We start from the raw sequence: 13,621 nt of genomic DNA, 5'->3' as shown, positions 1-13,621 counted from the left end.
TCTATCTATCTATCTATCTATCTATCTATCTATCTATCTGTCTATCATCTGTCTATCTATCTATTTATCTATCTATCTGTCTTTATGTCTGAAAGACATAAAGATCCCAAGTCTCAGAGAGCATGAAATACTGATTAGGAAAAATATTTTCAAAGTAAATTCTGTACGTAGGGGATGACAGAGTCTGAAAAGATTATAAGCCATCTGCATTTTCCCAGGAGTTCTCTGAGTGGAAATTATTTTCTGTTTGAGCTACAAAGATTAAACAGAAAAAAAATAATCACATGGCATGTTTATTTGCACAGGGCTGCTGCAGGCATAGATTATGTTCTTTCCCAAACAAGAACTTACCACAGAGCTCTTCTTGTCAAGATTGCTGGAAAGATAAGAGTATAGAAGGTTAGTGAGGCTAGTAATGTTTTTTTTTTTTTTTTTTTTGCTAGGGCAGAAGGCTGCAGCCTTTCTGAAGCTGGCTGCAGGTTCAGCCTCCATTCCTGATCCCATTCCCACTGGCACCTTCCTACTCACTGCAAACTCACTCTCAAGTTCAGCCTTTGTGCATCACAGTGCAGTGGCTGCTCCTCAGCCCTTACACATTTGGCCCCAGTTCTGGCAGAAATCCTTCTAAACACCAGACATTTTTGGCTTGGGGTTTTTTTCTCCACCTTTCTGCCTGTACTACCCTTCTGTGGCTGGACAGCAAAGCTCAGAGACCTTGGCCTTCTGTGCTAAAGAAGAAAAAACCCAAAAACTTCCTCCAGCTTGCAATCCTTGCTGCACAATAATGTTCTATGGGAGAGCCTTGCAGGAGAAGGATAAAACCAGACATAGCCCATGAGCACACATAATTCCTAAGACTTTCTGGCCATGCCAGACCATTTCACCACTACTAGCTTTGGCAAAATTAATATTGTGAAGAATATAGATGTACTGCCATACTCCCATGTCATTATTATATAAATACATAAAGGCAGGGAAGTGTTCTATTAAATTCAAAGCTGTTTGCTTGAAGCAGATTTCATCTTGATCAACTTTGAAGTGATATTTTCTCTCATAAGCAAGGCCTTAATAGTTAAAAGAAAAACACATTTGACCTACAGCTCATTACTGAAAGTTAGCATATTGCTTTTCTTCCAAGGAGGAAAATAAACAGATTATTAAAAAAACTTAAAAGCATGAATGTCCTCTTTGAATCTTGCTGAGGGGTGAATACTGAACGGCTGATTGCACTTAGTATTTTTTCACTTATCTTTTTAATGGAATTTTTAATTGACCTTTTAATAAAATGATGACACAGTACTATCTTAAAATCACTTTCTCCACTGCTAACTTCCATACATCTGGCTTTTATTTCACAAGGGAGAGAAGCTGATAGAAATTGCAGGATCCTGGATTATCACAGACTTGCATACTCAGGGCTATAAAAGCTTCTGAACGCTTTTAATTGATAATGTAAATGAGATTTGCACACAGCATTTATTAATTGAAGGTGATTCTTATCTGCATTCAAACAGGCCAAGTGAGATGGCTGCAAATGAGACTTGCACCTGATTTCTCCAATGACCTTGGTGGCAGGTATAAAGGAATTCAGTCTGTCAGAACTGGTGCTGAAGCTGTGAAGCTCAACCCTCAGGTAAACAAACCATGTGATGGGGAAAGGTGTCTGCAACTCCTTAAGGCTGTTTAGCACAGATCACTACAGTATGTATGATCAAATGTGTCTGGCCATCACTTCTGCAGTTCAGCAGTTGATTTTGGAATAGTCCAGATGTTCACCTCTTAAATGCAAACTCAAACCCTAAAAGCTGGAAAATTGCCTGAGTCAAAGAGCCTTGACAGGATATGATGAGGTCAAAGGACAGGAGTTTGCTGTTATAATGCCTACTCTTTTTTCATTGTCCCTGCATTTTCTGCTCCTTCACATCATCTGCCTAACGACTTAATGCAAAAGACACTTCTGCATTTCTTAATGCACAGCTTGACAGCTGTGTTTAAAACAGCCTTTCACATTTCTAACCAGTCAAACTCATGCTCTCTTTTCAAATTTTATATTTAAATCCCTTCTGGTGCCTGTTCTCTTGCAACATCCTCAGCCCCCTGTTAGTGACATAGGGAGTGGCTCAAAGGCTTTCAGCATCCCTGTTTCCAACATGCTGTTTGTCCTGTTGACAGGAGTGGCACAGCTGCAAATGGACTACCAGTGAAAATGGAAAAGTGTTCAGGTGCTGAATTCATTTTCAGTTAGAACTGGGCATAAGAATAACCAGAAAATATTATCTGAAGCATTTTGTGCAGCAAGCCTGTGAAAAAGCACAGAAAAGACATAAACAACATAGATTTCTGTCTAGCATACTCAGAATTTCCTTCTGTTATAAACACCCTTGGAGACTTCATTGTTCTCAGCATCCTGTTTGAAGGGAATGCTGTTCTAGGCAGGGAAGCTATAATTTTGTGTCAGTGATTATTTCATTCTCTCTGAAATAATGACATGACGCTTCAAAACCAAATTGTGAATGAATCTCGGAATTGTTTTGCTGCAGACAAACAATTTTAAGCTCCCTGCAAGATGTTACAGAAATAATTAAAGAAGTTTGGCAAGTATTTAACAGTTGAGGAGTGAGGTGCACACCAGAGGGCTGTTTCTGTAACTCAGTACTCGGGTTTGCAGCAGCACATGTTCCTCATTTCAGTGGGTACAGATGGCAAGGATGCTTCTGCTTAGACCCACAATCTGGCCATGCTGAACATGCTATTAACAATATTTTCTGGATGACTCACATCCAGGCACCAGCCCTCCACTCATGATAAGCAACCAAAGCATAGAGTGAGGCAAATGTATTCACATCACATCAGAATGATAATTCTCAATTTTCTTTCTGACTATTAGATGCAGTCCTTCTACCTGTCCGTGTCTAAAATGTTCTCTACCTAAAAAATATGAGCTACTTCTAAAGGACTAATACACTGAGCAGTCCTGATCACTGAAAAGTTGATCATAGCTTTTGGTCAGTGACAGGAAAAGTAAGCAAATTCACTTGAATGAACCATGGCAAAAGGGCTTATTTGTGGTACCTCTGGAAGTGGTCCAAAAAGCAGAATTGCAAAGCAGCTGTGCTTTTGTTCTGCCCACTACAGTTAGCCATGGACTGGGGGCAGCCAGCGGGGAGAGGAGGTTAAAGCTATTCCACTCATCCACTGCTGTGGGTCCATGGATCCACTGACCTGACACACACTGTTCTATGGGACAAAAGGCACCTCTAGGCAGGGGAACCAGCAGAAGATCTAGGTATTTTCCCTGCACCACAAGAAAAGGCAATATCTTACAGAGCATAGAGTCTGAAATATAAAGAAGTAATTTTGTTGAAGAATCCAATACTATATGAAAGACTTTATGAACTAACTTAATTTAGGAAAATCATTGCCATGAATTGCAGCTGGAGAAGGATAACACTTTCTTCTTCAGATCTCTCTTCATTCTCAGATACAAGAAGGATTTGTCTCAAAAGCTTGAACTATCTTTTCAGTCCCATTTGCATGTCTTTTTGCTAAATTTGGTTTTAGGGTTGAAAGTTTGAAGCTAGTATTGACTATTGTTGAGTAGAAGCATATAATTTGTGAGTGAAAGGAATTAACTGCAAGGGTAACTGGACAGGAATCCATGGACAACCTCAGCCAAAAAGCTGTCAGTTCTTTGCAACAAGAAAGCCTGTGTACCATCTCACTTTAAGTCAGCAAATGAGGTTAACTGCTCCAACACTACTGAGGGTGTTTTGCAAAGGAGTCTTCCATTTTAAGGATTTTCTGCCTCACAGCTCCGTTGCAACAGCAAACAACACCTTTAGCTCAGGTTTGTTCAAGGTTTCTTACCAGTGGAGGCAGAACTGCTTCCAGTAGGATGCAGTGCTGTAAGCAGCTCAGGCGTGGGCCTCCAGTCCCAGAAAAGGGAGGGGGAAGAGGGGGCAGAAGTGGGACAAAGCTTCTGAAGCTTCTGTCCCTGGGGAGACAAACTTCCTGCTTCCCAGATCCACCTGGACTGTGCAGCCTCTGGGCTCCCAAAGGCAGCAGCCAGCTTGGCTCTCTGGGCTCTGACATGGGCAGTGGGGTCAGCTCTTTTACTATCCCACATTTTGCTTCACTAAATTACTGCCTGGTTTGCTTAGCTCCAGGCTAAGGGATAACTTCAGAATCATCACTTACTGCTCTGCCTGTGGCAGGACCGAAGGACAGAATAAAGGTTTTTTTTTTTTCCCCTGACTAAGAACTCATCTGAAAAAAACCCCCTCTAGTCCTTTGCATTCAGCAGTGACTCACAGGGATGAGATGACTACATAGCTGACAAGTCACCTTAATCATCCCAGCTATAACAGCCTTTGTGTTGCTAAAAGAGGCTTAATAAAGATATTAAAACTTGTGGTGTATGCTAAAATTTGTAGAAGACTGTGCAAGGGCTGCAGAGCTATGATTTTTTTTGCAGAGTCTGAATGACACAAACCTAAATGAGGAAATGAGATGCAGCATCACAGTGGCTCTTTTGCCACAGAGAGCAAATATCAGAGTTTTCACCCTATAGGAGAGGACAATGTTTCAATTTCTGCTTTTGTCACAAAATGATTCTAAAAAAAAAACCCAAAAAACCAAAAAAAAAAAAAAAAAAAAGACAAAAAACCCCCCAAAAACCTGAAACTAAGTTATTTATTCTTAGACAAAATAAAATGTTTACTTTGGTTTCTTACACTCCTTGGAAATGCACAGGAGCAGGCAATTCCAAAATGTCAGAAATCAAGCAAGTAAGGCAGAAGGTCAGCTTTGCTGAACAGGCATCCTCTTTTGGAAAAGGAAGGTGTGTGCCCAGGGGAAGCAAGGTCAGGTGACATGGGAAGAATACAGAGACACAGCTTGCCAGTGCAGGGAGAAAATTCACACAGCCAGAGCTAAACTGGAGTCGAAGCTGCCCAGAAATGTGTGAGAAAATAAAAAGTTATTTTGAGTATATTACTGTCGTGGTTTGAGAGGAAATGAAGTTTTTGTGATGGTGTGGTCAAGCCAATCGGTGTTCAGATTTTAATATTGGCACTTGGTTTGTCCACTGAGAGCATGGATACGCCTCTGAGAACACAGGGGGTTAAAAGCTGTGATCTCCCAGGGGAATTTCTCTTTTGAGTTCTGGTTTGGGACTGAGCAGACTTTTTCTGCCGGGCTCCGAGCTGGGCAGGGGGGGAGGGGAGCCATGCGGCCGGAGGGAGGTAGGCCAGGCCTGGGCCCAAGGGTGGAGGAGAACATTGCAAGGGCTTCGGGCAGCCATCCTCCATTCCCCTCCCTGGAGAGAGGGAGAGAGACAGAGCCGGTGCCTGTGATAGTGGCCCAGCGTGAAGGAGAAGGGGGGTGCCCAGCAGGGCAGCCAGGCGTGGGAGTTCATGAAGCAAACCGGCAGAGCCTGGGACTTTTAACCCTTCTGGGGAGGATGGAAACCTTGCAAATGCTGATTCCTCCTGAAGTTGATGAGATTGAAAAGATGTTGAGAAGAATCTTAGGTGGGAGGAGATGATGGAGTGGCCTTTGGCTGGACTTTTCTTGTATAGCCACAGCAGAACCCCTTGTGTTCCTGTGACACAGAGACTGCATTCTAGGGGGAGGCGATGGCTCAGAGCCAGGAGAGTGCGGTGATGTGAGAGTGTGTGAACAGAGACGACGCGTGAGGAGGGTGGGGGTGGTGCCCTCCGTCTTTGAAGAAGAAGAAGAAGAAGAAGATAATCTCTGTTCAAGAGACCCCTCAGACAATCTCTGTTCATGAGACCCCTCAGCCCCAGGGGGTGAAATTTGGGGGGTACAGGTGTCCCAACAGGAGAGGGACTGTGCTCTTTTTAGAAGTGGACAAAGTATCCTTAAAGGGAAAAACCCTAGAAGCAGCTCTGGTCCATGTGCAGTGGTGAGAGCACTGGACACGGAAGGAAGATGTCACGATGGCAAATGCAAATGTTCTCCGAGGCGGTGCCACACGTGACACGGAAACACGAGAAGTTTCGACTGGTTCCTGGGGAAGTCTGTGGTGCAAGAGGGACTCCTCTCTTCTCAAAGAACTGAGAATTAATTATCTAAAGGGTGGTAATAGAATTGGAAATTTGGTGGGGGGAGGAGGAAGAAATTTAGAAGGTTTTCATCTTGTGTTCTATGTGTTCTGTGTGTTTTTCTTTGTAGTTTTAGAGTAATGAAGTTTTTTTTCCCTTTCAACCTCAAGTTAGAGCCTGCTCTGCTCTATCTCTGATCACATCCTACAGTAGATACCAAAGAAAGAAGTATTCTCATGGAGGCACTGGCATTGCTCCAAGCTCAAACGATGACCTACTGGCAAAAGGCAGCATAGAAATAACATCAGGCTGTTAAAGGATGTGGATGGGCACCTCACAAACAGGGACATGGACAAGGCAGAGGTGTTTAATGCATTCTTTGTCTCTGTCTTCAACACAGGTGAAGGACAAAGGGGGGGTCTCAGTGCCCTAAGCTGGAGGACCATGCCTGTGAAAATGTTTACTCCCAGTAGACCCTGAAATTGTGTGGGATCTGCTGCTTCAGCTGGATCCCTACAAATCATTGGGGCCTGGTGGGACTCATATAAGAATCCTCAGAGCTATCTGATGTCATTGCAAAACCTCTCTTGGTGATTTTTGAGTGGTATTAAAAATCTTGTGGTTCTCTGGGAAGCCCAGATTATGGAAGGGACCAGGCTTCCAAACTACACCTACCATTAAGTAGCCAGCTTACTGCAGGGAAGCCAATGTTATCTCCTCCAGCACTGAAATGAAGCACTTTGAGTCAGCTCCATTTAGTGAAAGGCAACTGAAAATAGTCATTACTGTTTGGTTTTTTCACTGAGAGGGATTGCCAGTTGTTTCTGCAGAAAGCTGAATTTCCCATTAAAAATAACCACTCACATGGAAAATTTCCAAGCAAAATTCTATTTGCAGCTTGTCTGTCCAACCAGAATATCTGTTAGCATCAGGATTTTCTAAATCATTCTTGGTGAACTTGTTTGGTCAGTTGTGAAATACTAAAACATATAATCAGCTCACTCTGACCAGTATCTTGCCTTTGTCTATGTGCTTCACTTCCAAACTGATTTCTATAGCTATGGTCATGAGAAATCTGTGTTAAAGCCAATTGCTGCAACTACATGTCTTAAATATTAACAAACACACCTTTCTGATGCCAATGCTGCACCATGTGCCTGAAATTCTAATTAAATCTAAAAGAACCAGTTTTTAAAATATGGTCAAACCGTAATGTATTATTTTCCTCTTGCAAATTTGCATTGAAAAATTCCTTTAAAAAAATTATTCACCTGCAATTCCCTTAATTAAAGATCCTGTCTGTATGTCACATTGTTCTTAATAATTTTTTTTATTTTCCTTGTTTTACTTAGAAGGTAATTATTTTTTTCCTGTATTGAACTGTGAAAGATCAGCAACAGCACGAGACTGAAATATGCCTTCCAACTAAAACAAAAGGAAACCATCCAAGGCAGAGATAATTAGTACACTTAGAGTACCCTTACACTGCTGAGGACTTGCCATTATTGACTTTACAAGCAGAACCTTGAAGGAAGCATTCTGGTCCATATAGACATGTCCTTTATTTCAGTTCCAGTGCACAGTCCTGGGCTCCAGGCTCACGGGTTCCCATGGCTGCAAGGATTGCTAGCCAGTCTCTCAACATCCAGCTGTCACCTTGTGGAGTTTGCTGCTGGGGCAGATGATCTCAGCACTTCTCTTTTGACCCAAGGGAGGAACCAGAGCTCTGTTAATGGAGACCTGGGCAGGTGGGAGGAGGGTTTATTCACTCTGGGGATGAGTCCCAGATGTAGATGTCCGTATGGGTGCTGGCTGTCCAACTTGCCCTGCCAGGCAAAGGAGCCCCAGTGAATTCAGTGGAGTGAGTGGGTTTAACAGACCAGCTAGGAGGAGACTCAGAAGCAATTTGATATAACACAGGCATCTAGTGTTGCTTCAAATGCTCTAGCATTTCTCCCACCATCAAGTCCCAACTACTTTTGCTGTGTTACACTTTCCACCTTGGGCTGATTTTCAAGGGTGAACATCTCAAATGCCTAATGCCTGGGCAACTGAGCTGAAGCCTGTTGTCTCGTTCACAGGGGTCCCAGGATGAGGGAAGAGACTAGAAAGTTGACTCCATGTATCAGAAGGCTTGATTTATTATTATATGATAGATAATATATTAAAACTATACTAAAAGAATAGAGGAAAGGATTTCACTACAAGGCTAAGCTAAGAATAGAAAAAGGAATGTGAAAACAAAGGTCTTCTCCCAGAGCGAGACTGGCTGGACAGGTGAACTGTGATTGGCTCTTAATTGCAAACAGCCTGATGAGGCCAATCACAGATTCCCCCCGTTGCATTCCACAGTAGCAGATAAGAATTGTTTACAGTTTGTTCCTGAGGCCTCTCAGTTTCTCAGGAGGGGAGAAATCCTAAGGAAAGGATTTTTCATAAAACATGTCGGTGACAGAAGCCCATGTGAGCAGTACCACATCTTAGGTGCCAGTGACTTCCCTGAGCATGAGAGAGCCTCAGACACCCTGCTAACACACAGGCATGCAAGTGCAGATGCCTCCATAGTGCCCTGTCCCATCCCTCTATCTGCTGTGCATGCAGCATGACACACTCCCCAGATGCCCAGCATAAGCTCAGTGCTGCAGGTGGCCAAGGCTCTCAGATCCTCACCAAACTCATCTGTGGCTTGTGCACAGTTTAACTTACACCACACACAAAGGTTTAATGGTGCCTCCCTACCTTTGGGAGGCTGCCTGTGCCCCAGGCCCTCGGTAGCTCTAGCATCCCTCCTACCTTGTAACTAGGGTGCTGACTAAGGACTCCATTTTACCAATGAGTAAAGGGAGAAAAATAAGTCTGATTCCCCACAGACTCCTGTGAGTCAGTAATCAGTGAAGCATTTATTGCACTATCTCTCTGGCAGTGCTGCAGACTAAATCCCCTTGAGACCTTCTGTATATCTCCTAGTCTGTAACTGTGCCAAATATTCTCATTATCTTCTGACACCTTTTCCCAGAGGATGCCCTTATGCTAAAACAATTTCCATGGAAGTCATGAGTGGGGGGAGAGTAAAGGATTAGGGTAAAAGGAAGGTTACATTTGCAATGATTTTTGCAAAGACTTATTCTCCAAACTATTAACCATGTCAAGGATTCTTGCTCTGCTGAAACACAAGCTTGTCAGGGTTGACATTAAAATTAATTAGAAGATGATTTACCAAAGAAATGAGTTGTAACAGCCTTCACTCCTTAAACCTCTAATTTCAAACTTTTCCTATATGTTTCTCTCTCCATGTATAAAAAGACCTGTGCTTCTGACACTTTACTTTCAGTACAATTATTCATGCAATACCACATATAAACAAACCAGCTGTATTTCTGCAGAGCTTCCTCGACTGTGCTTCAACACTGTTTTACATAAAGGATGTTCTGCGTTCGGTTATGCTCTGAGACAGCAGAGTATGTGGGTCTTCAGCTCTAAAATTACTTCAGCTCCAAAATTACTACAACCTGCAGACCATGTCCTCCATGACCCTCCTTGTCAGCACAAAGAAACTCTTCTGGTGCCTTTGCAGCACTCACATTTGCTCCAACAGCCTTCCCACTGCCCCCATCAGCCCTGCAGAGCCTCACTGAGCTCTGTGGAGCTTGGGGCTCAGACTGGGGGAGGAGAGAGGGGTGAGGAAGCACACTGGGTTTCCTTCACCCTCACAAACCTCCAGAAAGGTTAACTCAGATTTCAAATAGAGTGCATTGAGATTATTTGGAGTGTTAGGACAAGCACCGACCAAGGTCCAAACTGACATCAGAGATGTGTAACAGGTCAAATATATGTCAAATCAGGACAGAAAGATAAACTCTTCCTCTTGTCCCTTCCCTGCTCACAGATATGCACTCTACCCTGAGGGCCTGGCTCCTACTCAAGAAACTGTGGGGATCTACCTTGGCTTCCTGATAACTTAAGAGCCTAAGATGCTGCCCAGATGCTTAGAGTGTGTTTGTATTGGGGCTACCTGCAAAACAATTATGAGAAAGGGGAGGAGAATCACTGTACAAACTCCAGGCTGAAGCTTAAGCCAGAGCTCTTGATTTCCTGTCTGTATTTGATTGGTTGGGGTTTTTTTATGGGTTTTTAAATACAAGACACTGCAGCAGAAGGAAATGCATTCTAGGAAACAAGAACCTGGAGATGTGGCTGTAACAGCCCCAGCCTGCTCCCTTCTGCATCAATGCAAAGCCTTTCCTTCCACTGGCACTCTGAGGGCATCTGAGTGTGGACCCTCCACAGGTGCTGACTTATACCATTTAATGGTAGGTGATTGCCCAAAGGTTTCCTGAGATCCTGGAGAGCACAAATAGAAGTGACTCTCAGTGGCAGTCAAATGTCTAATTGGCTTTCAGCTTCACTCTGAAGTAATGACAATACTGGAAATTGCACTTACAGAAGAATGCTTAACTGCTACGCCCCTAAAACAGTCACCTTGTAATTACATGTCAGGAATGCTCATTGTGTGGCCTAATCATCTTCAAGAAAAGTAAATCACTAATTACCAATTACCTTCCTGAAAGGTAAAATATCATAACAGTACTAAAAGATGGAAAAAAATTTTCGTTTTTGCATGGATAGGCTACTTCAGCTAATTTGCTTGTCTTATGCATTTGTTTCTGGCTGTGTCCAAAGGAAAAAAGAAGCTAAAAAATTTAGGCAATCAATTTGTTCACTGTGTCTTTAATGGTATTTATTTAATATTTCAAATGTTATAAAAAGGCCAGGTAGATATTTTTAAATAGAAAGAAAATTAGCATCCATGGAAATACCTTCATAAACTGCAGAATATTTGTCCAAATTAGGTTCTGAGGAAATACCCTCAGCTAATGCAAATTTTCAGTAAAAGCAATGATCTGCCCTGAATGAATAACCTGTACTTTAGGGTCTAGAAAAAAAAAGGTACATTTAAATTGATCCTGTCATAATAAATTGCTATTCAGCCCATGTCTTGGAAACTTGGTGTGGCAGTAACTAATTCTTGCTCATCTCTGTTTTTTTCCTGCTGATTAGGCACTAATTGACTCTTCTTTTACTCTGTAAAAAGAGAGCACCTGACTGCTTCAAATACCAAGGTGCAGAGATCCTAGTCAGTCAGGCAGACACAACCTGAATTACTGGGAAGTTAAATTCTCTGTTATTTTCCCTGCTATCACATTGGAAATGGTAATTACTCATTTCAGCAGTCTTCCACAGCCTATCTGCTCTGTGACAAGCGTGTTGTGTCAGCTTGGATTGATCTTTTTAAAAGTTAATAATCTAAATCTCACTTCAACCAGACCAACATTAGGGCCTGTGTAATAGTGGGGTTTAATACCTGCTTAATTTAGTTCCCTTAGAAGTGTTCAGCCAGTGTAAGTCATTCATGCTTTGAATCTTTCATTGGCAAATTGCTGCAGCAGAGCTGAGAAGGGAATTCAAATTACCTGAGTTTGTGGTCCAAAGCTACCACCCCAAGGCCACATCTCCTATTTCATCTTCAGGCTTTAAAGTACAAAGACTTGTGCACACAGACAGTGAGGTTTTGAATGCTGGTGGAGCTAAAGGATTTAACGTAGCTGGAAACAACCCAAAGTCTGCTCTTGTGACAAGATGGTTACAAAATCTTGAGATACTCCAAGAAATGAACAAAGGGATGATGACATGCTGCCCCAGACATCTGTCCTAGGCATTTACGTGTAGTGTATATCACTGCAAAATCACCACACTTAGGAAATATTCCTGGGATAGGGAGCTACAGTCTGCAATCTGTAAATACTGAAGTGAACCACAGAGAAGATAAAAGATTTGCCCAGAGTCTGACAGTGTCTTCATTTTAACTGGGTAAGAGAGACAAAATAATCTGTGCAAATCTCCTCCCACTAGCTACAAAATTGAGCAGAACTCTTTGCCCTCCCCTCCTGAAAACCAGCCATAAAATACTTCTGAGTTGCATAACTTTAATTTCATTCCCTTGGATAGTTTGGAAGTGAAAATATCTTAAAATGGGTGGTTTGGGGATTGTTTGATATGTACATGATTCTCCTAATGCTTACATTAAAACACTTCCCAAGGTTCAATGAACATTTTGCTACTTTTCTTAGCCAGCTCGTTAATTTGAGACATTTTACCATAACTTGCCCTTTTCAGGAAATGCCAGTGAGTAAAGTTTTTGCTTCATTATATCTGCTCTATGTGATTTTTTTTTTTGAAAGCTATGTTAACATGGAAATTATATTATACTGGCCAAGCTGTCTCTCTTTGCTGTCTCCATCTGATATTTGGCCTGTGACATCTTGCTGACAGGTTTCTCAAAACCTTACAAAGGGGCTGGGGAGAGCTTTTAAAATATATTTGCCCCTGTTATATATCAAGCCTGATATAATACTTTTCAGCTGCAAAATCACCCTAAAGCCTTTTATCAGTTAAAGACTCCATGAAAAAAAACATTCATAATCTTCTTGTTGCTGTTTTAAATCAAAGTTTCAAGTACATTTTCTTGCACATATCTAGGTTCTCCTCCTCATCCTGTAACAATGCTAATCCATCAATACAGAGCACCCTTTTTCTGGTTCAGAAAGGTAATTTAGTAGCTTGTCTTGATATTCCACCTGCTCCATTCCCTGAAATACATGAAAACAGAACTCTTCACAGCATGTACTCTGAAAATTTTGTGCCCAGATTTTTGCCAGGCTTTTTCTGGACAGTGAGAATGATCTCTTTCTCAGATGGTTGCTATGACAGTTTAATTACCTATTTTCAGTTAATAGCAGCAGCATTCAACAATTGCACCAATTCTTCAGGTTTCCTATCTACCAGGAGGAAAAACATAATTTTTTCCTCACTTTTATACATATTTTTCAGATTTATCTATTTTCTGTAAAGGATAAAATAGTATAATAATAGTAATAATAATAGTAGTAGCAATAATAATAATAATAGTAGTAATAATAATAATAATAATTCATTAATTAAAAAAGATTTACAAAGAAAAAGGAAGGGAAAATAGATGTAGAACATCTGTATTTTTTCTTAGAAATCTCGCTTGGTATCAAGAATTTCTGCCCTTATCAGAATGCTTGCAGACAAATGGAATTATGGTAAAATAAAACCACTTACACAGGGATGTGGTACATATGAGGAAATTCAAAGCTGTGTGAATGAGTCTGGCTCTGAAATGAGTTTTTGACTCTGGGTCATTCATGCCATTCATTGACCTTCTTGACCATAAGGGCCCACTGTTAGCTCATGTTCAACTTGGTGTCCACCCAACATCCTTTTCTGCCAAGCTGTTTTGCAGCTGAGTGGGCCCCAGCATACATTGGTGCATAGAACCATGGAATCATGGAGTTGTTTGGGTTAGAACAGACCTCTAAAACCATCGAGTCCAACTGTTAACCCAGCACTGCCAAATCCCCCAAATTCCTCCAGGGTGGTGACTCCCCCTCCCTGTGTCCATCACCCCATCCCTTAATCACCTTATAAGTCCTGCAGTATATTTTATCCCCCCAAGTCCAACAGATCAAGTACCA

At 41.9% G+C, this 13,621-nt stretch overlaps 1 protein-coding gene across 1 annotated transcript in view; it reads right to left on the bottom strand.

Moving 5' to 3' along the window:
• The window catches only part of NECAB1 (N-terminal EF-hand calcium binding protein 1), a 51,649-nt gene that overhangs the window by 24,015 nt on the left and 14,013 nt on the right, over positions 1-13,621 (bottom strand). Inside the window, exons 4-5 of the mRNA XM_050971860.1 lie at positions 3,868-3,881; positions 352-363 (exon numbers count right to left, since the gene is read on the bottom strand). Of these exons, the coding sequence (XP_050827817.1) occupies positions 352-363; positions 3,868-3,881 (26 nt within the window). The remainder of the gene's footprint in view (positions 1-351; positions 364-3,867; positions 3,882-13,621) is intronic.

This window comes from Serinus canaria, chromosome 2 (assembly GCF_022539315.1).
Source record: "Serinus canaria isolate serCan28SL12 chromosome 2, serCan2020, whole genome shotgun sequence".
In the NCBI taxonomy this organism is placed as follows: Eukaryota; Metazoa; Chordata; class Aves; order Passeriformes; family Fringillidae; genus Serinus; species Serinus canaria.
The sequence above is the reverse complement of the archived record's forward strand: the minus strand, read 5'-3'. Positions and strand labels throughout refer to the sequence as shown.